This window comes from Coenobita brevimanus, chromosome 92 (assembly GCF_032717465.1).
Source record: "Coenobita brevimanus isolate Jiangsu-jjx chromosome 92, ASM3271746v2, whole genome shotgun sequence".
Lineage (NCBI taxonomy): Eukaryota > Metazoa > Arthropoda > Malacostraca > Decapoda > Coenobitidae > Coenobita > Coenobita brevimanus.
This window is the reverse complement of record NC_137045.1, coordinates 18,664,108-18,690,285: the sequence shown is the minus strand read 5'-3', so window position 1 is coordinate 18,690,285 and position 26,178 is coordinate 18,664,108. Positions and strand designations below refer to the sequence as shown.

At 43.8% G+C, this 26,178-nt stretch overlaps 1 protein-coding gene across 1 annotated transcript in view; it reads left to right on the top strand.

Moving 5' to 3' along the window:
- Positions 1–22,249, top strand: part of LOC145412110 (uncharacterized) — an 81,179-nt gene extending 58,930 nt beyond the window's left edge. Inside the window, exons 3-5 of the mRNA XM_080282026.1 lie at positions 19,336–19,458; positions 19,728–19,735; positions 21,985–22,249. Coding sequence (XP_080138152.1) covers positions 19,336–19,458; positions 19,728–19,735; positions 21,985–22,195 — 342 coding nt within the window. The 3' untranslated portion in view covers positions 22,196–22,249. The remainder of the gene's footprint in view (positions 1–19,335; positions 19,459–19,727; positions 19,736–21,984) is intronic.
- Positions 22,250–26,178: the final 3,929 nt, after the last annotated feature.

The following is a 26,178-nucleotide window of genomic DNA, read 5'->3' as shown; positions in this document are numbered from 1 at the left end:
TCTTAACTTTCTCTTTCTCTTATGCGTCTAAATTCTGTGTAATTTCTTGACATCATCATCATCATCATCATCATCATCACCATCGTCATCTTATACACTCTTATCTTTTCCGGTACATGAATCAGTTGGAAAGCCCCATGTGTATTTCCCCTCATCGTATAGCAGGAGTTACGAGACTGTTTGCACACGTGAGAAATAGTGAGCTTGGTACAATTTTATGCTTGTGCAAGGAGGAGAGATTTGAAGTCCCCGGTACTCATGTCTTCTCAGTGAAAAAAAAATACCTTTAAAACCTTTTCACACCATCTAATTTTTCATCCTTCATCAGTGTAATCATTTATTGTATCCGCTTGGTCTTATTTGAATGCCCTAGCGATGTGAGCTGTTTCCTAGTGTGTGAAATTGTTAATTTTTTTTTCTTTACCGTATCACACTTCCAGCTACGCAAATATTAGCAAGGATTTTACAAGACTAATGAAAGTTTCCAAAGTTGCTGCATTTTCGTTAAGATGGCAACCGACGAAACCCTCACTCCTCTTTTCCACTTTTGCTGTCACCTTTGGCGATGATGTTGACAAATAAAAGAACCACTGATATGAGAATTATGAAGACGCTTACCATGGAATCTTAATCATTTTCATCCCTTACCGACGAATTTTGTTATGTTAGGGATTGTTTCTGTTCAGATGCAAATAAATCAGCTGTGGAAGCGACCGTAAATCTCGTCTTCACTTAGCTACAGATGTTGTTCAAAGAGCTCTGTACCCAACCTGTGAAGCCTACCATGTGTGAGATTGCTTTCCGTTGAGCCGTGGAAGCGACCCCAGATCTGACTTTAACTCTGTTATATCGTCCAACCTGCTCCTTCATCGGTGAGGTAGCCGGTGATACATGAGTTAACACACCCAGCTCACGCCTAGAAAAATCCTAATTAGAGCCTCGGGGCGGTCATACTCGGGATTTTTTTTCTTTCTCGTCCTTGTTCACCCAGCAGTGCAACTTGGGACGTGGATGCAGCACAGTCTATTGCAGGCCGTACTGTAGGAGAAAACTGGACTTTAGCAAGAACTAGTTATCGTCCTAAAGAACTCTCGTGGAGTAGCGATAAATATTAAACCTTTCTTTACTCATCTTCCCATAATCGAATAAAGGTCAGATCCTTTACTAACTCCAGACACAGCGACTGGACGGGCACGGCCGCTGAAAAGGTAGAGGCAACTTCTACTCTTATACTCCCTGCAGCATTTACATAATCCCATATAGCGGGGCGGTGGTGGGGGGAAGGGGGGAACTGGGGCAGGATGTGACGTGGTGAGTGAAGTTGTTGTGGAGAGGGCTGGATGAGAGGTGTTGTGGACGGGGAGATGGAAGAGAGGTAGGGTGTGAGGTGGTGCAGGGGTGATATGAAGGAGGGAGGGAGGTGTGAGGTGGTGTTGAGGGGGAGGAAAGGGGGAATAAAGTGTGGAGAAGGTGTGAGGTGTAGGAAGAGGGGTGTGAGGTGGTGTAGGCGAGTAGGGAAAGGGATAGGGTGATGTGCAGGTGGGAGAGGGAGTCCACTGGGTTCGGAGGAGACGATAGAGGGGACAGGGCATGTAAGCGGGTATGAGATTTTGTGTATAAAGAGTGGGGTTGAGGGAGGTGTTTGAGATGGTGTGTACGGGTAGGGAGAGGTAGAGTACGGTGATGCGGAGAGATGGAGGGAAGAGGCAGGGAAAGAGGGAAGAGGCAGGGAAGGAGGGAGGGCTGTGTTGTGAACGGTGGCTGGCTCCTCTTCCTGCTAATCTAATTCCCCCAATACTGGCTGGTCGTAGGCGGCCTCCCAGTAACCCGTTTTTACTTTATTAGGCTGGAAGGCAGGTAAGGGAGAAGGAGGTGTAAGGGAGGGAAAGAGAGAGAAAAGCAAGAAAAGTGGAAGAAGGGAAATGGGATAGAGAAAAGCAAGAAAAGTGGAGAAAAGGAAGTGAGAGAGAGGAAAGAGCTAGGAAAGTGGAACAGGGAAAGTGAGAGTTGGAAAAACAAGAAGAGAGAAAGAAGCGAATTAAGGGAGAGAGGTAGGAGGTAAGAGTAAGGAAAGTGGAAAAAGGGAGGTGAGGGAGGTTAGGGAGGGTGAAGGAAGAGAGAATGAAGGAAAAGGAGAATAGGGGAAAGAACGAGTAAAGTGGGAAGAGGGGAAGTAAGGCAGGGAAATAAGAGAGGAAAAACAGAGGGGAGAAGAGATATGGAATAAATGAAGAGGAGAGAAAGGGGGAAAGCAAGAATAACAGAAGAGGAAATATGCAAGAGGGAAGACAGTGAAGATAACAAGGAAACTGGAAGATAAGAATTGAAGTAGGAAAGAGAGCTGGCAATAGGAAAGAGTTGGAGAAGTAAAACTGGGAGGGAAAAATGACAACATCTTGAAAAAAGGAAACGAGGGAGAGAGGAAAAGAAGAAAAGCGAAAGGAGGGAGAGGGATGAGAGAAGTAGAAGAGAGAAACGATGGGGAGGGGGAACTGAAAGAAAATGGAGAGGGGAAAGTGAGAAGGATGATCTAATAAGAGAATGAGGGAAGGAAGAGAGGTGAAGGGGAGAGGAAGAGATGAAGTGAGGGGAAAAAGAGATATATTGGAGGAGGTAAGGACTGGAGTAGTGGAGAAATAAAGAGGTGAAGAGATGGGAGAAGCAGGAAAAATAAGGAAAGGAAAAAAGGCGACAGAAAAAGTTGACTGTGGGCGTGAGAGGTGGAAGAATTACACTCTCATTTCCAACCACTCGTACAGTACCCCTTCCCCGTCTCTCTCTCTCTCTCTCTCTCTCTCTCTCTCTCTCTCTCTCTCTCTCTCTCTCTCTCGAAGAAAGAAGCGGATTTGGCTAGCAAGATGATTTAATGAAAGGAAATGAGAGAAATGGACGAAAATTAGAGAGAAAATGGGGGAAAATGAAAGAAAATGGGAAGATAGTAGAGAAGACGGGAGAAGAAGAGATAAAATAGGAGAGATGAGAAAAGGGGAGAAGAGAGAAAAAAATAGTAGGAGGGGAGAGATGATGGGAGGAGAGGAGTACATAGGAAGTGTAGATAACAGGTCTGTGGGCCCGTGACGAGGTTATCTGGTGGAAAAAAGGCAAATTCTACTAGGGCCTAACCAACGTGTAAGGGTAACAGGTAGAAAAGAGGAAGGCCTTCTCCCAAACACCACACCATCCGGTAAAATGAACATGAAAAAGACAGAAAAAGAACACCATGCTTGTTAGAAAGAGCAATCAAATGGATTTTTATAGGAGAGGCGGAAGAGGAAGGACTGTGAACTATGTAATCTTTAGTTCACAGATCTGTAAAAGAAAGAGCGTTCACAATCACCAAATATCATCATTATTAAGCAAACGTCTCACTTTTATCAACATACACTTTAGCCTGGACATAAACAACACCGCTCGTACGTTTGTCATAGCCTGTTGTTTCGAGGTATTTCTCTAGCCTAATTTTAAACTTATCAATAGTTTTAACACTAACTAACGTTGATAATACCCTAGTCCATTGTTCCTTTACGTGAATATTAAAGTAATTTTTCCCTCTGTTTGTGTTGCAGAGGCTAATATGAGAAGAAATGGAAGTGAATGTAACAGGGAGAGAAATATAGTGAAGTGGTTTTGGAGAGAGAGAGAGAGAGAGAGAGAGAGAGTTATGTAAAGTGTATGTCGAGGGAGAGAGAGAGAGAGAGAGAGAGAGAGAGAGAGAGAGTTATGTAAAGTGTATGTCGAGGGCTTTAGCTGATTAATCAATAGGTGTATAACAACTGAAGCCGCCTTACTCCACCCCACTCCGCTTCACTCCATTCCGCTTCACGTTACTCCACTCCACTTAGCTCCACTCCACTCCACTTAGCTCCACTCCACTCCACTCCGCTCCACTCCACTCCACTCCACTCCACTCCACTCCACTCCACTCCACCTCATCCCACTCTAGTCCACTCCATCCCACACTCCACCACATTCCACTTCATTACACTCCACTCCACTCCTGCCCATTCCACCCCAATTTACTCCATCCCACTCCACTACATCTCGCTCCATTCCATCCCACTCCAATGCATCCCATTTCACTCCACCCCACTTTACTCCGCTCCATTCCACTTCATTCCGCTTCACTCCACCCCAGCCATCTCGACTCCACTCCATTCCATCCCACTCCACTCACCTCCATTCCACTCCACTCCATCCCACTCTACTCTGCCTCACTCCATATCATTCCATCCCCCTCCATTCTACTCCATCCCACTCCAGTCCACATCACCCACTCCACTTCATCGCACTTCACTCCACTTCAACCCACTCCAGTCCACACCACCCACTCCACTGCATCCCGCTCCTCTCAACTCCGCTCCACTACACTCCACCTCACTCCTCTCTCCACTCCACTTCTCTCGGCTTCCTCCATTCCACTCCCCCCCACTTCGCTCCACTCCATTCCACTCCACTTTACTCCACTCCACTCCATCCCACTCCAGTCCACTCCACCTCATCCACTCTACTCCTCGTCACTTTACTCCACCCCACTCCACTCTGCCCACTCCCCTCCACTCTGCTTCACTCCACCTCACTCCTCTCCACTCCACGCACCTCATTCTTTTTTCGGTAATATCCGGGATGTGTTATTGAACTGGTGGATTCTAGGAGAGGGAGGAGAGAAAGTGATGGAGAAAGAGAGAGAGAGAGAGAGAGAGAGAGAGAGAGAGAGAAGGAGGGGCAAGAGGAAGTGAAAGAGGAGGAGGGACAATCTGATAGGGTAATGATGTTAAGAGAGAGAGAGAGAGAGAGGAGTAGGTGAAAGTGGAGGAGGGACAAACCGAAGAGGTAACGATAATGATGACAGGAGGAGGAAGAGGCGGAGGAGGAAGCGAAAGAGGATGAAGAAGAGGAACCTGTTGATGAAGGAGGGGGGGGGGAGGAGGGGAAGGAAGTGAAAGAAAAGAATACAAAGAAGCAAGTACGTAAGTCAGCAACAACACACCTGATTTTTCTTTCGAGACTCGTTATGGCTCCATCTGTGCCTTAAAGGAAACCCGTCAGGGAAATTTCATAGGAGAGGGTGGGTAAACAAACATACTGGACTATCTTAAACTGCAGAGGAAACGTAACATTAAGTTTGCGTGCATAACAATGTTGCAATGTTGCTGTGTCCTCGTGATGTGGATGAAGGAGCACAGGGTATATATAATTCTACTGTGATCGTGTTTGGCTGGTGATTAGTAGCTTGGCACGTGAGCCTACCAGTTTCCCAAACTTAGGTTCAATCCCACTTGGGGCGGACAGTTTAAGATGGTGTAATGTAATGCACTTCCGTGTATTCTCACTTAGTTGAATCCAGTCATTGGTCCATCGATGACATACATAGACTGTTTCACTCACAAACACAGCCACTACAACACAGTTTACACATGCAGTTCCCACCCTACACCCCAAAAGACTTCCGCACTCATGCGTGAAGCACTGAGTAGGACTGTTAAACACGGTTTGAAAGTGTAAAGCATGAAATTGCCCACTCCTGTCAGACATGTGCAAGCCGGCCATTGCAGTACAAACATACATAATTATGTACCTACCTTCCTCCATACATACATACCAACATACAAACATACATACATATATACTTAATCACATAATTACGTTCATACATACATACATTCTTACATACTTATCTAATCGACTCAATTTTGTAATGTATTACAGAATACCACATTGCCAGGCACTTTGCTTTGCATTTTTACCTTTATTGAAAATTAAATACTTTGCCTTATTTTCTGGAAACGGTTATTGATAATTTTACTGTAATTTCCTGTAAATAGTACGTTTGGCTCATTGTGAAAAAGTTATATTAATTTACCACACTGAAAATGCTGAATACATGATTACGTTCACTCAGAGTGTGTGTTGATTGGAAAAAAAAAAATCTTCATATCTTTTCCCGTAGGTTTTATTCATCAATCTGAGTATCATTTTTGCCACTCTTCGCTGCGTTTTTTTTTTTTTTTTTTTTTTTTTAGCCTCTCTCCATCTTCTTCTTCTTGTTGTTGTTCTTCTTCTTTTTTTACCGGGTGACGAGAAGTAAATGTAATGCTCCAAGTGTGAATATGTGAAGAAACTGTACAGGGCATGGATAATATTTTCTTGTGTAAATTCATATGTTCCGTATCTTTATGTGTTAGCTTCTTTTCTGCTGTTCTCTAATGCCATCTTCTGTATGCGGTTTCTTGTATCATTCCTAAATTTTTATTCTCGCTCACAATCTCTAGTTTAATATTCATAGTATAGACGATTTATTCACGTTTACTGCCAACATTTAGGGTTGTATTTTCGTGTATTAAAATCTATTCGCCAAGCATGAGCCCATTTAAGTTAATTACCCGGATCCCTTTCAATACGCTGGATTTGTAAGGGCGCGTTCTCTCTCTCTCTCTCTCTCTCTCTCTCTCTCTCTCTCTCTCTCTCTCTCTCTCTCTCTCTCTCTCTCTCTCTCTCTCTCTCTCTCTCTCTCTTTCTCTCTCTCTCTTTCTCTCTCTCTCTCTAAATATCGGCAAGTCTCCAGATTGTAGTCTCATTAACATAACAAAAAGAGTCAAAACAGGAAGAGACAAAGGGAGGAGGGGAGACAGGAGTGATGAGGGGAAGAAGGGAGGAGGAGGAAGTGAGAGAGGAACTGAAGGAGGAGGAATGGGACGAGGAAGAAGAGGAGGAGAGGGAAGATGTAAGAGACGAAGAGAGGGAGAGGAGGAATTAGATTAACAGGAAATGAGAGAGGGAGGGAAGGAGAAGCGATCAGAATAAGATGATGATGATGATGATGAGGAGGAGGAGGAGGACGAGGAGGAGGAGAAGGTGGAAGAGGAGAAGGAATAGGAGAAAGAGAGAGAGAGAGAGAGAGAGCAAAGGTAAAGGGAGTAAGAAGCAGAGCTGAAAGTGTAGTAGTGTGTTTGAAAGGCAGGAGAGGGACGAGGAAATGAAAAGAGAAAGAGGAAGGTGAGAGAAGAAGAGGGAAGGAGGTGAAGAGATAGGAGAGAATCATGGAAGGGAGTGGGAGACGAGAGAAAATGGGAAGGAATGAGGGCAGATAGAGAAGAGAAAGGGGAAGGAGGGGGAGGAGAAATGATGACAGAGATGGAGGACACAGAAGAAAATTAATTATATGTAGACACAAAAGAAAGAAAAGGAAAGGAATGTGGAGGAGTGTAGCAGTGTTTGAGTGAGGCAGAAGAAAGATGATAAAGGGAATGGATATAAATGGGAGGAAAAAGAAATGGGGAAGAAGACAGAAGAGACAGGAAAAATTATGGAAAGAAGGGGGGGGAGGGAGAAAGCACAGGGGGGAAAAAAAGGTGGAGACGATAGAAAGGGAATGGAGAAGGAGATGCAGACAGGCGGAGTATTATCTAAAGAGGTGGAAGAAGAAAGGAAAGAACAAAGGTGAAAAAGGGAGGAGGGAAGAGAATGGAAAGAGGAAAGAGGAGGTGGAGGAGTCAGGAGAAAATTAGAAGGAAGAGGCAGTAGAAAGTAAAGAAAGGGGATTAGTGGCGTAGTGGAAGTGAGACGGGAGAGGGAAGATGGGGGGAAAAAAAATGAATGAGGGAGGAGATGGAGGAGACAGGAAAAAAAATGTAGAGGATCTGGAGAAAAGAAAGGTAAAAGAGAGGAACATGGGAGAGTGTTGACAGTGTGAGCGTATAGAGGAACACAGAGAAACAAGATGGAAAAGAGAATCAGAAAGAGGAGAAACAGAAGGGAATGAGGAAGAAGATGGATGAGACAGGAAAGAACTATAAGGAGAGAGCGGAAGAAGAGAAGAATAGAAACAGATAAGAACGGAAAAGGCTAAGGATGAAACAGGGAATGGAAAACGGGAGGAGGAGGAGGAGGAGAGAGGAATGCAGAAGGAGACGAAAGAGACAGAGAGAAAATAATGGGTAAGTAACTGGAGGATAATGAGAAAGGTTGCCGAATGGTGTAGTGTTACAGTATGCCAGTGAGGGAGGAAGGAGGCAGGAAAATGAAGAGGAAATGAGAATGAAAAAGAGGAGGATAAGAAGAAAGCTGGAAAGAGAGGAAGGGGAAAAAGGGGGAAGGAGAGGAAAAGAAAAGTGGGCAACGGGACAAGGAGGTGGAAGAGTGAGGAAAAATGAGAAGGAAAGGAATGTGGGGAGGAATGTATGAATGTGTGTGAGTGAGGCAGGAGAAATGTATGAATGTGTGTGAGTGGGGCACGAGAAGGGAAAAGCAGGAAGAGAAAGGATGTGGGAAACAGGAGGAGAGAGGGAACAGGACGAGAAAGGGGAGAGTAAAGGAAAGGAAGAGGCGATAGAGGTGGCTAGAAAGAACTAAAGGTAGGAATTGGAGAAAGAAAGGAGGATGTAGATAAATGTGTGTGTGTGTGTGTGTGTGTGTGTGTAATTCACCAGGTCGGTCAGGATCACTTGATGGTCGTGATCGTCAGCATTTTACCCTCCCGGAAGGGAGCTGAGAGCTCATATAGTCCGATCTAAGGGCAAGGCTGTGACCTTCACACACCCACACACCCGTCCCCTTGCTCTAGGGGGACAGTAACCACCCGCTTCTTCAGTGAAACTTTTCGCAACCTGAGCGAGGCGCGAACTCCCGTCTACCAGATGGCAAGCGAGAACGTTACCACTGCGCCAGCGAGCGGTGTGTGTGTGTGTGTGTGTGTGTGTGTGTTAGAAGAGAAATGACAGAGAAAGAGAAAGAGGAGGAAGAGAAAGGGAAGGAGAAAGACAGGATGGACAAAGAAATGACGAAGAGGGTAGAGGAGACAGGAGTTACTTATAGAGTAATTGATAAAACGTAATAGATGATAATTTTGTCTGAGTGTGAGAGTGTGTGAGAAAGGCAGGAGGGACGAGAAAAAATTAATTGGAAAACAGGATGAAGAAAGAGGAAAGGGAAAGGACATAATGAAAAAGAATGGGGAAGAAGACGAAGGAGACAGGAGGAAGTAATGAGTAGTGGCAGGAAATATATATGAAGAGAGAAATGTGTGACTGTGTGAGTGAGGCGTGAGAGGAGAAATGAAGGGGAAATGGATGAGGGGAGAGTGAATGAAGCAGTGAATGAGATGAAGAAGACAGGAGAATATTATGGGAGGGAACAGAAGATAGTAAATGGAAGAAGGGGGAAAAGGGGATATAAGATGATATAACAAAGTGATGGAAGAGGAAAGTGTGACAGTGTGGAGTGAGAGAGGAGAGGGGTCTGTGTGTGCCCTCAGTGATTGCTAAGCTGATTGAACCGCGACCAACCCAAGTAGAGGACGCAGAGGTAGCAGGCGAGGTGATGATAAAGGAGAGAGAGAGAGAGAGAGAGAGAGAACCAACACCACACCCATACCGACCAACCCACAACACCCATCATCACAGAGTGTAATACCCCCACCCCGACTCATCACTCGCCACCATTACAGCCCGTCCGGTCCATGCCTATGTTCCCGGTTCACTCTTTTCGTTGGGGAGGATGTGAAGGATGGAGTATGAGGCGTAGGGTATGAGGGGTGTGGCGGGTGAGAGGGAAGAGGTGTGAGGGGTATAAGGGTTGGGGTGTGAGGGGTGTAAATTATAGGATGTGAGGGGTATAAGTGGTAGGGTGTGCGGGGTATAAGTGGTAGGGTGTGAATTATAGGGTTTGAGGGTTATAAGGGTTGAGGTGTCAGGAGTGAGGCGTGAGGAGTAGGGTGTCAGGGGTGTGGGGTCGTAGCTGTCTGGCGGAAGAGATTACACAGAATACTTTGCTGAGTGAAGGAAAACTGTTGGAGTTAAAGTTTGGTAATGTCTGCGCGGCGAGAGTTGGTGGGATGAGGAAAACAAGGGAACACAACAGTTGTTTGGGGGGAGACGTGCGTTAAAGTCAAGAAATTTAATGTTCATGGTATACGTTGTGTCTAGTCTCTTGTAGTTTACCCTGGATTACGTCATTTTTTGCCTCAAGTAAAAAAAAAAATGTGATATATACTTGCTGTAGTGTCTTTCTCTATCCTTTCCCTTTCCTTGCTTCTGGATCCCATCTCATCCTATCCTGACCTTTACGTTTACGCTTAGATGGCATTGACCATTCTGGCATGTCCAGGTCCTTTCACCTGACGGCAGATCTGTATCCCTTGCAATCTTTGATCATTTACCTGCTGTATTTCTGAGACTTTTAAGCAGTTCTGAGTTTCATTGACTTGGAAGAATAGCAAATGAACATACCTACCGGTATTTTTTTTTTTTTTTTACGGAACAAACACCCGGTATATGATAAATGAATGAAACTATATCGCTAAAGCTTCATTGCTATGACGGCTTAAAGATCTGATATGATTTAGGTTGATGGAAGCAGTTGAGAGAGAATGGTGGTAAAGAGATGGGGATAGCGAGGGATTAGACGAGGGTTAAGTTGAAGGGTTTGGAACAGGAGCACCCCTACCCTCTCCACCATGTTTTCTTACCAAGCACTTAGTTTCTTTTTTCCTGGATTATCACAGCTCCTTTATTTATCTCTAGTCTAATCTTCAGTAACCTAACCTTGCCTAACCCACCCCTAACAAACTAACCTAACAGCACTGCCTAATCTAATTTAGCCTCGACCCTTCCGAAGAAGACAGTGCCCAAACCAACTACAGTTTGGAAATTCAACTCTTCCCTTTTTTACCCCTGTCCCCTCACTGTCACCCCACTCCCCTCCCACTATTCTGCCCCCACTCTCCCCACCCCTCCCCCACTCCCATGCCCGAACTCCTTCCCTCTCCCCGCCCACCACCCCGTCCCGTCAATGTGTCCTGGTGCTGCACAAAGGATGGTGGTCGTCTGGTCGCCTCGTTACTGGCCTGGCAACGTCAAACTCACGGCCGCCACGCACACATTTGTCACCGAAAAATTTCCTTCACTTGCGCGGCCGTGGTGTTAGGTCATCCTGAGGCGGTATTTACGTGTAGTGTTGAAGACAGGGTTGCCTATTACAGCGCTGTTTACGTAGGTGGAAAATGTTTGTATGTTCATGTGTTATTATTATTACCATTATTATGATTAGTAGTAGTAGTAGTATTTATATTATTATTATTATTATTATTATTATTATTGTTGTTGTTGTTGACCATCATCATCATCATCATCATCATCATTCTGACCTTTATTCCCGTTTCAAGATAGAGTGGGGTTGGATCAAAAAATAAGGAAGGAAAAAATGGTAACACTCTCTGTCTCTTATGACTCAGGTAAACAAGATCGCGTGGTGCTGGGTGCAAAAGGATGAGAGAGTTGTCCCTACCATAAAAGGACTAATAGCTTCGCGTTATTTTATCCTCTGGGAACTTGACGTAATAGGTACGCTGTCCCTCTCGCCACGCCACTCTGACTTATATTTGTAGTTGGGTTTGATTTCGTAACGCAATTTCCTGAGCGATTTGTATAGCATATCACGCCTTAATAAACCTCTTGTACGTTAATGATGCAAACAGTTTCGATATTAAGCGGATATAACTAACATAAACGAGATGGCAAGGTCTGAGATGGAAGATAAATAACATAAACGAGATGGCAAGGTCTGAGATGGAAGATAAATCGTCAAGGAAGAGACATTACGAAGCCTCTTATTACAACAAAAGTACGGTCATGCATCAGATATTCCTCGCAGTAGCAGCAGTAGCAGCAGAACCCACACTGGAGCAGAATTTTTTTTTTACCCTGCTGCGGCTGCCCACACGCCTTGCTCCTGAATACGCCCCTAATAGCTGTCGTCAGGCGGGAGGTAACGAGACAGGCGGCCCGGAGGCAGGAAATAAGAGTACAAGTTTATCTGTCGCGCCTCCCACGGTAACGGGACTTGAAGTGTTCCGGGAAAAGTGGTGGTAGTGGTGGTGGTGGTGGTGGTGGCTGGAACGAGGGGAGCTGAGGACCTGGCTGTGTGTAAGGATGTGGGTGGTGATTGTGCTGGGGGAGAGGTAAGACCGACGACCTAACTGTAAAGGTTGTGTAAGAATGTGGGTGGAGGGAGAGACGAGAGGAGACTGGAGACCTACATGTGTGTAAGGATGTGGGGTTTCGTGGGAGGTGCGAGGGGAAACGATGGGGGAGAGGGACAGAAGGTGATTGATGACCTTCCTGTAAAAAGGAATGTGGGTGTTGGAGCGAGAGGAAAGTTTCAATAGTCAGCAAACGATTTTTGCAGAGGTTACACCAGGAGTTCTTAACTGGGGAGAATTTCCATCTAAAGGGAAACATGGGCATTCTTGGAGTCAACTATTTGTAGCGAAGCATCAGACGAGACGGAGAAAATTCATTTGAACATCACCTCACGATGAGGATCTTCCCTCTGTCCTGTTATGAGTCAGCATCATAACATTTCCAACAAGAATATGTAACACTGGGGAGTTTGTAAGGCTGCCTGGGGAGTGAGATATGGTATGAGCGACCGTGACCGTGCCCATAACTGTCTCTTCCCGCAGAGGTGCAAGTCTGTTCGTGAACAAAAGCTAACCGTCTTCTTTGTTTCTGGCATTTGGACTGGAAGGGTGAAGTGTCCTCAGCGGAAGACGGCATAAGGAAAATCAGGTGAAAAAGACAAGAACTCTTGGTTTAGACAGACTGCACTGCCTCGTTAATGCTGCTTTACATTACAAATTTCGAAGAATGGTACAACAAATTATGCAGCGCATTGACTGTCCCGCTCGGGAATGGACTGAGATTGCTTTTGCCTGTCTACAGGATAAGTTTCCTAGCATTCTTCTGTCACCATGATTCATTGCAAAACCTCGAAATTGACTCCATGAATCAGTCCTTAATTGCCCCAGCCATGCACCAGGAGCGTAGCTTTGACATATTGCGCCCATCTCAGCAGTTCAACAAACAAGGGACGAGGCTAAGGCACACCTAATGTCTGATTTGGCTCTTATCTCTGATTGGGGTAAAAGTAATCTAGCTTTTAATGCACCAAAAACTCAGTCCTTACATCATTCAACCTGACAAAATTTTCCGCAGGAGTTTCCTCTATTTTTTAACAATATCCAACTCAACCCTGCATCATCTTTAAACACACTTGGGATTTCATTCTCTCAGGATTTCTAGGAAAATCTGCTTCCAAGAGATTAAGTGTGCTAAGCCGACTCCGTGCCTTTTTTTTTTTTACCCTTGCACAGTTGTTGACTTTATACACGGGTTTTATTCTCCCTGTGTAGAGTACAGCCCTCATGTGTGGGGAGGCTCTCAACATACAGCTCTTCTCAGCAAAGTGGAGTCGAAGGTTTTTCGTCCCAGTAACTCTCCTCCTCTTTCCGGCTTCCTTCAGCCTCTGTCTCTTGGGCGCACTGTTGCAACTTTATCTCTTTTCTATCTCTACTTCATTGATCACTGATCCTCTGAACTGTCTGCTTGCATCCCTCCGTCACTACGGCAGGCGCGAAGCACCCGTTTAGCAACAAACTCTCATCCCATTCTATTCAACTCACTATGCAAGAGTAAACCGTTACACCCAGTCCATGTATGCAGCAGGACAACTCTGGAACTGTCTCCCTCTGTCTGTATTTCCTACTGCCTATGATCTCCAGTCTTTCAAACGCAGCGTGTCCAGGCATCTCGAAATGAACGGATCTTGAATTTGGCACTCTGTTATCTTGTTTTTGTTCTTTTTTCTTAGAACAATCTTACGGGCTCCCGGCCTTTGATTCCTTCTTTCTTGCATAAAAAGGAGAAGAAAAAGGGACCAAGTGGAAATAGAACCCATCGAAACATAATAAAATTTATCCTTTTACGATTTCATGTTTATGACTGACACTGAGGGCCGTGTTTCCAATAGTCTCGGAGATTTTGTAACGCCTCTTCCTCAGCGATTTGTATTTTTCATGATTTTTTTCTTCACCTACGTTTACAGAGCACGTAATGTCGACTCTAGAAACATAATTAACATGTAAGAGAAGATTAAGACGTAAAACTCATAAGAAATCACCAGGAGAAAAGGTGGCGCGACATTCTCTGTGACGCATAGAACACCCTACCCTGAATCCTAAGGTACCTGTCTGTGGGTGAGGAATGACACTAGACGCTCCATACCAGCACAGTTTCTTAGGGGATTGGAGGCTTCGTAACACCTTTTTCTTGGCGATTTATTTTGTGTATATTGCACCTTGATATTATCTTTCTTGTTGTCGATGTATTTCAGTACCGATATAGCTTGCCTCAGAAATGTATTTGAGGATAAAAATGGTGTAGACTGCTAAATGAATCGCGCAGGAAGAGGTGTTACACAGCCCTGGGTCTTGAAATGCCTATTTGTGATGGAGGATGGACACACACACACACACACACACACACACACACACACACACACACACACACACACACACACACACACACACACACACACACACACACACACACACACACACACACACACAACCTCATCCTCGCTTCAGCGTGGCAAGAGTAAAGCCTACAAAATGGATCTCCTCAAGTTTCCCGGCGTTAAGGGAAAAGTGGCTGCCTGGAGCCGTAGAGTTTGTTTACATCAGAGCTTAGGGATCGGATGGCTGATATGAGGAGATGGGATCGTGGTTAGGTGGATTAGTAATTCTCTTGTGGTTAGATTCTTCATTTTTTTTTTCCTCCAGTTAAGCAGAAGGATTATTAGTAAGCTGAGATTTAGTCGCTGGAGTCTGAGATTGTGAAACACGTTATAAGATTTCATGTGATAAATAATTTAGTTGTTAATTCACACCCCATTTTTAAGTGGGAAAAGAAGGAGAAATATTGATGATGATGGTGAAGATGATGAAATGGGGATAATAATGATGATGATGATGAAATGGGGAGGTGATGATGATAATGACAGTGGTGATGATGATGATGTTTTTTTTCTTTGTTAACCCCTTCACAACGAGCATGTCTTTTTCTTTAACCCCTTCACAACGAGCATGTCTTTTTCATTTCTTCCTTTCTGTTTCTTTTTTTCTTTTTCTTTTTCTTTTTTTTTGTCAGCTACCCACACAATTTTATTCAGTTCAAGAGAGCCCCCCTGGTGGAGGAGTTAATGAAGGCTGTATCTAACCCCTCCAGTTCTAAAAGTTAATCTTAGGGTGAATAAAAATCGTCTAGAGGTAGCAAGAGGACAATATGAATTAAACTCTGGGATTGTACAGGTTATTACTACGGATGTTCTCTTGGTCTCGTCTTACCTACGTTGATATTATGAGTATACAGTAATTACAGAAACAAGACACCTCTCTCTCTCTCTCTCTCTCTCTCTCTCTCTCTCTCTCTCTCATCAAGGGGCAGAAGACGGACAGAACAAAGAGGAGGCTGACGCTGACTTGAGAGGTCCCTAACTTCCCCCTCCCCCCTCACAGCACAACTCATTTTTCCTCTTTATTCCTGCTATCTCCTGACGATTTCATTCAGCATAGGAGAGTCCCGTGATAGTGAAGGTGTTAGTGGAGACAATATCTACCTCCCTCTGTTGAAAAATGTCTCTTCTAGATTAAATAAAATCGTCTGGAGGTAGGAACAATGAAAAAAAAAATATTTGGCTTCGTTTAGAAATTAACAATACGTCTCCCCTGAGCTAAATAGAATCGCTATATGGTAGCACAAGTAAATTTTAACAAGGCGTCATGGTGGTGAAGGGGTTGGTGGAGACTGATTTTAACTCTTTGATAATAATAGATATCTCTTTAGTTGCATAAGACTCTCTGAGTGTATTTAGAATAGACGTTGTCCATCTGAAGGGCTTAAGAGGCCTGAGCGAAAACGAGGGGATAGGGAAAAAAGTGGGGGGAGGGATGAATTACATTAAGAGGTAGATGAGTGTACCTACCATCCACTCACTCGATGTAGTACTGTCTTTACGCGACTGTCCAATGACTGGCAAGCCAAATGGTTTCCTGTAACCCAGAAAGTCATCTACCGCTTTGAGTGTTAACCATACAACCAAAAAAAACAGATGCGAAGTGATCTTATGGATTAAGCCACTCCATCTAGATGTGGCCCTTAAAAGGTTTTAATCCAAGAGAAAGTGGGGGATTATTTGTTCTCATAATGCCACTCAGAAAGGAAGGATTGGTCATGCTTTTCTAAAATGTCGAACTCAGTAGCATAGCCCCCTGTCCCAACACTCGTAATAGCACAATGAAAGTGTAACACAGTAAAAAAATACATTTTAAATGCCTTGGCCAAGGTAGGATGTGTCAGCCTGGTCAGCTGATGGCTGCTGTCCCGGTTACTAGATATTCTGCTGCATCTCGGGTCAGTCCCCTTACCCTGAGGTATTTATATAAGACCACCCGAAGTCTTCTTATGTCTGCTCCTTGACGCCCAGCCTTCAACGTCATTCATACTCCTCCTCACCCAGTTCACCTCTTCTGTTCTCTACTTGTCTCTGTGCCATATCAATCGTTTCGTTGGCATCGTTACAAATAAGGTTATTGAACCCTTCCCTCAGTGCAGCACTAGCCAACCTATCCCTCACCATCCTCATCTCAGTTTACTTTAACCTGTTAACATCTTTATCCTTCACGGACCACGTTTCCCCGCCATACAACATGACGTTCTCACACAGGCAGAATACACCTTCCTCTTTGTGTATGGTGAGAATCCTATTATTTTCGGAAAAGGTCGTAGTCTCTGAACTTTTTCCAACCATTTTTTATTCTGCTCCACCCCAGTACTAGTCATATCACCCAGGCAGCAAAATTCCTCCACACACAGTCTAAGGAAACACTGCCGAATTCTACAGTTTCCCTCTTAACACTATCTACCTGATCCCCCTGACATATGTCACACTCGAAATTCACAACATTTTAAAACCTTTACCCTACAATTCTTTGTCTCTTGTGACCCCATTTGTTACATCCATTATATAAAAATTGAGGTTACTTACCCCTTCCCACAATTAGCAGAAGGCCATTCTCCACTCACCACCACACGGCCACCATCTGCCCTGTTTTCCTTTATCATGGTTTTACCCTTATTTACTCTCAAACTCTTGCCCTCTGTGCAGACCTTCCCTGGCTCACACTTTTCCTCCACTCCCTCCATACTGTCAGCAGTTAGCGTAAGATCATCAGCATATAGTAGCTCCCAAGGCATTCCATTTCTGAGCTCATGCGAAGAAGCTTAAGCGACATAACGAAGGGCAGTGGACCCTGGTGAACTCCCCTATTTACAGAAATTCGTCGCATGGTTCATCACTCGCTCTCACCAAGATATTTTTTTAATCATTCATTTCCACGGCCGCTCCTACTTTCCACTCATCGACTTCCAGCTTCCTCATAGCCCATTCTACCATGTCTCTGGACACTTTTCTGAAGGTCTTCTCAAGGTCCATAAAGACATAATACAACTCTCTCTGCTTGACCAAAAACTTTTCTTGACTAACAGAATAACACCCGTAGTTCCCCTGCATAAGACAAGATTGTATTCTAGTGATCCCCACTCTCTTCCTGCTGATGCTGTCAGTAATAAACTAAAAAACATTCATTATATGGTCTACAAGTTTCAGGACTCTTTAATATCCTCGTTCCAGAGATGAATGTACCAAAAACTAGGTAACTGCTAAAACTCCATGTATATTCGAGTAATACAGTAAATAAGGAAGGTTAAATGCGCTAACCGAAGATGAATGTAATAAGAGAGGGAAAATTGTAGTGGCTGTATAAATAGCGTGACCAATCACCTGGGCAGGTCGAGACACTGGCAGTTAGGTTATGAAGAGAGGCTGGGAGTGATGGATGTAGTATGGTTACGTCAGTGTGATGGGATGGTAGGGTATATATGGCTGTGAGGAACTATTGGTTATGGATATGAGGCTAGGTTAAGTTGGCTTACTTAAGATCAGTAAGGTTAGGTTAGGTATGGCTAGGTTAGATTGGTTTAAGGTAGGTTAGGTTAGTGTTTGGTTAGATTAGGCTGCATAGAGGTGGGTGAGGTTAGGTTTATTTAGGTTAAGTTGGTTTAGGTATGATGCTGAGAGTGACGGGTGTGTTATGGTTACGTCACCGCTATGATGTAGAGATGGGGTGAGGTAACGACTGGTTGTATATGTGAGGTATCCTGCGGCGAGGCTTGTCAGAGGCAGGGCTGGTGTGTGTGTGTGTGTGTGTGTGTGTGTGTGTGTGTGTGTGTGTGTGTGAGAGAGAGAGAGAGAGAGAGAGATTCTGGACAGGAAGGAGAGAGATAATAAGGGGTGGGTGGAGAGAGAGAGAGAGAGAGAGAGAGAGAGAGAGAGAGAGGGAATGTGAAAGCAGCTCAAAGAAGAAAGATACAAAGCAGTGGGTGAATGGAAACAGGTCGGAACGAGAAAAGAGGGAGAGGGATGAAGCTAGGAGATGTAAGTGGAAATATGAGAGAGAGAGAGAGAGAGAGTCCTACTTACCAGCCTACTAACGTCCCATTTTAAAGTACTTACACCTCTGATTATATACCAGCCATATTCATACACCTCCCTCACGCTGTTTACACCCTTGGTATGTAAGAGTAGGCTACTGACCCTTGCCCTCTACTTACTACCTTATTCACCTACCAACCTGCCCACTTACCAGACATTTTACATTTCTCTCACTGCTTCTTACCACCTCTTGTATCTATTTTACATCTGATCATGATAGGTTAATAAACTTCTCTCTGAAACAAGCCATTATAGGTCCCACGTTGAAAAACAGGAAACAGACTGAGGACTTGAATTTCATTAGAACTATCGTAATTGATGCTCCACAAAACCCACATAGATGTCATAAAAGTAGGGTAACATTATTCTAGTCCTGAATGGAAACAGCCCTGTTATGTATCCTGTACATAACGTAGATACTAGTGCCCAAGTGATAACATGTAATGAAGTGTAAGCCATCTGCTGCTCGTAGTACGAACGCTAGACTTCAGAGAATGGACTCTCTCGTCATTATGCAGAACAGGATGTGTAAAAAAGTGACCTGACGCTTGTCTTCTTAATGACCTACCCACCTGGTGACTCGACTACAGTACATACCTGCATACTCGCCTGCTTGCCAACCTACTTTCTTCTCTACCTGCCTACTTACTTACATAATTACAACCCTGCTACCTATTCATCCACTTTTTATGTACGAATGTACCTGATTATCTGCCTACCTATTTACGCACGCATCTACCTACCTGTTTACCTGTCTGCTTACTTACACACCTACTACCTACTGTACGTACTTAACTATATACCTCCTCACCTTCCCATGGGCGCGGCACGTGAGCGGCTGCAGCAGGAACAGACGCGACATTGTGACTCAGCTTCCTATATATCTTCTTACTTACCTACCTAAATATTAACCTACCCACCTATTTACTACTCATCTTCTTATCTCCCCAGGGCGCGGCACGTGAGCGGCTGCAGCAGGGACATCAGGGTGAGCAGCAGGGGCAGACGCGGCAGTGTGAGTCGTGTGGGGTGTCGCCGGAAGAGTGTCTCAAGAGGCTGGGGCTGCACTCAGATGTCAGGTGAGGACACGGGTACCATTAGGACCTGGCACGTGGACACTGCTACGAATGGGCATGGTTGTACTTTGTTTACTTGAATTATGCGTAATATTACCATCTCAGTCTTCAATACTGAGCTGTATGTAGAGAGTCTTAGAATATATTGCTAGTCACGAAGAAATCCTGTGGAATGTAGAGCCGTAGTGTTGTCTTATCCTGTCACTGAGCTATGTTGGAACGAAAATCTCCAAACGCACTGCAGGATTGTACAAACGTATGACTCAGCACATGGGGCTTAGATATGGATAAAACCAAGGCTTAAGCATGGATACAACTGGTTCTTAGGCACAAGTGGGTCATAAGTATGGACACAACTGAGGTTTAAGTATGGACACAACTGAGGTTTAAGTATGGACACAACTGAGGTTTAAGTATGGACACAACTGAGGATTAAGTATGGACACAACTGAGGTTTAAGTATGGATACAACTGAAGTTTAAGTATGGAAACAACTGTGGTTTAAGTATGGACACAACTGTGGTTTAAGTATGGACACAACTGATGTTTAAATATGGACACAACTAAGATTTAAGTATAGACACAACTGTGGTTTAAGTATGGATACAACTGATGTTTAAGTATGGACACAACTAAGGTTTAAGTATAGACACAGCTGTGGTTTAAGTATGGATACAACTGATGTTTAAGTATGGACACAACTAAGGTTTAAGTATAGACACAACTGTGGTTTAAGTATGGACACAACTGTGGTTTAAGTATGGACACAACTGTGGTTTAAGTATGGACACAACTGTGGTTTAAGTATGGACACAACTGTGGTTTAAGTATGGACACAACTAAGGTTTAAGTATGGATACAACTGGGACAAAAGTATGAACACTGCATGTCACGAACGTAACCTGGGTTTTAGAAACACGAACACTAACTACGAATTAAGTTTGCTTCATAAAAAAATAGAAAATATTTAGAGTTGAACATGAAGGTCAAAGGACTGATACACACACACACACACACACACACACACACACACACACACACACACACACACACACACACACACACACACACACACACACACACACACACACACACACACACACACACACAAGGGAGGACCCTCGTATAAGCAGAATCGTAAAATTGCTAACTGACATGCAAACAGACAACCGGCAGCAGAGGGAGGAAAACACACACACACACACACACACACACACACACACGGGAGCGACTATTGACCTCAGTGCAGGATGGGGCGTGAGGCAGCCAGACACGGCAAAAATGAGGCCCAGCATCAGGGGGTAAACACGCGCCACACAGCACAAGGTTTGAGAGATCAGGGAACGTGTCCATAATATCGCCAGACCTTGACCTGTGTATAAGATCATAATAAATACGTCTTACTTCCCACATACAGCTATCAGACACTTCATAGCCACTTCTAAACCTAAATCATGTATAAAGTTCCTGGTGTATGTTTGCCTTCACCCGTGGAGATATAAAATGGTTTGCCATAAAGTTAGGGTGGATTTTAGTTACGCAAAGCAAGGAGATCTATGATAATATCTTTTATGAAGACTTGATTGCTTTGTAACTGGTTTAGATCAGACCCTGGTATTGGTGAAGCGTTTGCTTGGCCACCACAAACTCTTCCGCGTCTGGTGGAAGAGTATATCCACGATACTCTGTGTTTGTTGACGAGATACAGCCGTTTCCACCTGTTGTCTGCACATTTTACATCGTGTAGGCAGACAACAGATTTGTTCACCTCATGCCCTGATAAGAGACAGAATCAGGGTCTCTCCTAGTCTGGGTAAATTGCTTAGCACTAGCTATAGAGTAATACAGAGTACGTCCTGGAACTGGAGAGGTTAATAGTTGTAATAATACCTGAGCAGTAATGAGAATAGAAGTATTTCAAAAAACTCTCTTGATTCTAATAGAGTGACCAAAATTACCTTATGGTAATTAAATATAAATTGTGTGTTGAACCTGATTTAATCTCATCAGCTAAGCGGCACAGTCCACAGCTCCAAACAGGTTATTTAAATAACTAAATCCGCCTGCCTGAACTGTTGTTATTTATGCGTGTAATATTCCTGCTGTCGTCGTATTATCCTAACCTTCATGTATTGTCTGTTGTAAAGGTCGTGTCGTTATTTTTAACACACTTTTTGAACACTAATTCATTCCCATCCTAGTATGATATTTTAACCCATTCAGTCCGATGACATCGTCTGAACATTATTCTTGCGTCACCCGGGCGCTTATAGTGAAGTGGTTAATGAAAGCACTAACGAACCTCTCCAGTTCAGTTAGTTTCTCCTACTTTAAGCTAAGTAAGGAGTGTGTGAAGGCAGCGGGAATAGGTAGATAAGACTTCATCACACTGAGCGCCTGTCACCAATGATGACCTTCAACAAGATTAGAGACATAACCCTTGAAGGCTTTTTTCCCTACTTTCTTTAATTCCAGACACACCTGTATTGTGGAAGTTTCATTTGCTTTTATTTATTTTCTACAGCTCCCCCGCGCCGTCCCCCAAGAGCGAGCGTGTGCTGCACTTCTTCCGGCAGCTGCAGGGCGAGGCGGTGCCGCGAATCGGGTCGCACCGCTGCCACGCCGCCACGGACCCGGAGTTTGATGCAGCCGGTCGCCAGCAGTCACGCAGCCTCGGTTCCTCACCCACACTCACTGAGGACGACGGCAGGAAGAGCAGGCTGGTGGCCCTCTAACACGCTATCACCAACACCCAGCCTAACACCACCACCTCCACCTAACCTGACATAAACAAACCCAACCCACTGAAAGTTATTTATTTTGACCGCATAGATATACGGTAGTAAATCCAACAAGACTTAGGGTCGTATGCATAAACCTCTAATCACAAAGTGGGCTGCAGACTCCAATATTTTATGACGATTTTTGAAGTAGCCTACGTGACGATGATGGGACGTATTTGGCTTTCCTTAATGGCTGCTGACTAGGTTATGCAATATGGGATGCAGGCTAACCATACTTAATAATTACAGTCGCTCCATTAATGACCCTCGGTAAGTAGAGATTTGCATTCCACCTTGCGATTTAAGGCTTAAAAATTTAAGTCCTGCTTTTTTACCTGGTGTTTCAGTGACGAGCGTCAAGAGCAAAAGCTAACCCTTAACTTTTGTTCCCTTTGCCACCATGCATTTACGTAACCTAACCCAACCTGATATAACCTAACGTAACCTTACATCACCATCAACACCACCACCACCTAACGCCACTTATGATGGTCACACAACCTCTTCACTGAAAAAATTCCTCATGTTCCAGTTCAAAGCTTGAGTAAATGTGAAGAATTTTAGTGTTTTTCCTCGGCATATTGCTAAAATGTACCTGTAAAAGGCTTATTCACACACACACACACACACACACACACACACACACACACACACACATTCTTATATATATATATATATATATATATATATATATATATATATATATATATATATATATATATATATATATGGCCCACAAAACATTGCATTATTGTCCAGATGGAAAAATACTCCATATCGAACGATTTCCTTTCATGGAAGAGTGGTGTTAAGAGGCTTATGGCTTTTTACAACCATTCAAGCTTCCTGGAACCATGCCTGAGGCTGGAAGGTGTTGGTCAGCATGAGTGGTATGCTATCAGAAAAGAGTGCGCGCAGGTGTGATAATCCCCCTAATTTTGTAAGGATATTATGGACTACGAGTATGTACAGTTGTAAGTTGAGAGCTGCCTGCATCTAACATTGAAGGTGTTAGCAGCCCCTTAATTTTGATTTATGGAGTCTTGTAATTGCTGGATGCGATTACTTTGCATGCAGCGTTACGGAGTATGGTCAGCAAAGATAAAGAAAAATTTGGCATGTTAAATCATCATCACATCCGTCACAAATTATCTTTAAATCTGAGGTTACAGTCATACCCCCGCGCTGTCAGTTTTAGGACCATATTCTACTGTATGTGGACTTGGAGTTTCTATCACCTTTTCCTTTGCGACATATTTTCCACATTACACCTTAGTATCTATGCTTTTGTATGTTACTAAGGCTAACTGTGTAGCTACTGAAACGATATGAAGAGCGTACAAGACAGTGTTAAGGTGCAGTGTGCAGAATAAGTAAACAAATAAAAAATAAATAAATAAATCGCTAAGGAAAAGGTGCTACGAAGCCTCTTATGCCACTGAGAATACAACCCCTGATACTACGGTCCTCAGCTTGCGGTGTCACCATAATCGTCCCAGTACTAGAATTATCCAATAGTTATATCCAGGTTTGGTAGCGTAGCATTGACTGGTCTCTCCCTCTGTACTGTTGCAGCCTTTAATAACCCTTTAGCCTTATGACGTGATTTTGTAATTTATTTGTGCTGCAACCAAGCGATTTCAACCAAGAGCACCCATGTACTGAAAGTGTTAATGAGGGATATATATAACAAGGAAAAAAATCGTCTGGTAGCAGAAAGGCTTTTAAATAATAATGACATCCTCTGCCTGAAGGGTAAATCATTCCTTTAGCAGTCGGGGACTGCATTTTGGTCATATACGCTCGTGCTTCCTGTACCTAGCGTTAAGGTGAGTCAGGGACAATGGACATCACCTTTCTGAGAACCAGTTTTGATGCTCTGTAAGTTCTTCATTGGTTCACATCCTTTACTGGAAAGGCGGGAGCAGCAGAATTGAGGCGCCGTAAAGTATTGGTCCCACTTCCTGATTTTCTTTAGGTTTTATGGAGATTGGCCGTTTACATAAATAGTTTTCATCGGATGGAAGTAAATGCAGACACCATATGAAGGATTAACATGAATGTCCTTCATTATACAGGCATATATCTGTAACGTTTACACACACACACACACACACACACACACACACACACACACACACACACACACACACACACACACACACACACACACACACACACACACACACACACACACACACACACACACACACACACACACACACACACACACACACACACACACACACACACACACTGAAGGGCGACTGTCCCGTAGGGCGAAAGAACACATTTTTGTTGCTGAAGAAGTGACCCACCCCACCCAATGCTTCACGCATGGATATGGGTGTGGAAAGTTTATGGAGTAAAAGGTGAGAAGTACATGTGGTAATGGTATTGTAGTGACTGGGATGGTAAGAAGAATATGTGTACGAGTACGTCATCGAGGGTACCGCGACAGGGGGCAGACATATGAGAGAAGAGAACATGCTGTACTGGTGCACCCATTTCATTATTCGCCTCATGGTGGGATTGAACCAAAACAGGACCATTGGTAAGCGCTTTTTTTTTTTTTTTTTTTTACCGTGTTGTGGCACCGAGGTATATCCATATTTTTCGAGAGACCAAGATGTCCATGACTGGCCTTGTATGTGTCTCGACGTCTCTCTTCTCGCATTGTGACTATGATTGGCTGGATACCAGGAAACCCAAACAATTTTTGCTCCTATAAGGTAGAATACGACCATGCCATCGACCTCTTCTCCCTTAAACCACCTTTAAGCATTCCGCCAGGCGAGCAATAAAGCTGACAATCACTGGAACCTCATGCTTGAGGACACATACTCTGTTTTTTAAAACTCATCTAGATCATTTCCTCAGTGCAGATATATTAATCCATTCAACCCTAGAACGTCAGTTTTATATCATTTTTATTGTTACAAGAGCTTATGAGAGCAACATAGTTGTAAAACAATTAACGAAGACAATATCTAATTACTCCAGCTCGAAAAGTCTCGAGCTGAATAAACTCGCCTGGAGATAGTTCCGATAAAATGAAAACGACAAACACATGGGAGGGGTTAACTGATTTCGTAGCCACAGAGGTGCTTGTTATACATGCACTATAATCTGCTGACTAGGTTAGCTGGGATTCGTAGAAAATAAAGGAAGTGGAAATTTTAAGTGTTGTTTAACAGGAATAGAAGGGCAAGTTAAACTAAATTTTCTGTAATTTTGTGAAATTGCTTTGGTTTTGTAAGGCCATGATAGCTTCTGTAAAGTTTCTCAAACCCGCAAAGGTTCAGTTTTGAGTAAGTAGTTCGTTTGCCTAGCTAGAGCTGGAACTGTAATTAATGGGCCAAAATTTACAAAATAATTTCCTGGATATCCTATTTTTTAAAGGCCACAATAAACTTCGTATTCATTATCATCCCCCGTACAGTAATCACTTGTACTTTTTCTCCTTGAAGTGCAAGCAGAAATATTGACAATCATCTGTAAGGTGGTCCTCGATTGCTATCCTGAAGTCTGCTGCACTGGGGAGTTCGCGGGTTGTCCAGAATGTTGAACAAGTTTCTCAGCAGACGTGAGGCAGGGCGTGAGAGATGTTGTCCCATGCTTGGTAACACTATGTCTCAGGTCTTGTCCACCTGTGACGGTACACGGTTGGAACACTCCCAGTCTCCGTCCGTTAAAAGATACGTGTAACTCTCTCTGATTACTGTGAACTTTCCCAACGGTGGCCCATGGTGATTTTTTTGGCGAAGCACAGGTTCTAACAGAAGGCGTAATGGCAAAACAAAAACAGTCTTCCTCCATGAAGTTCAGTATTATTATGGACACTAAGAATAAACTTCAGTGCAGACAAACTATATATTATATTGAAACACTAAAGATTCTGATGTTACTCTAAAACTGACCAAATTATATAAGCT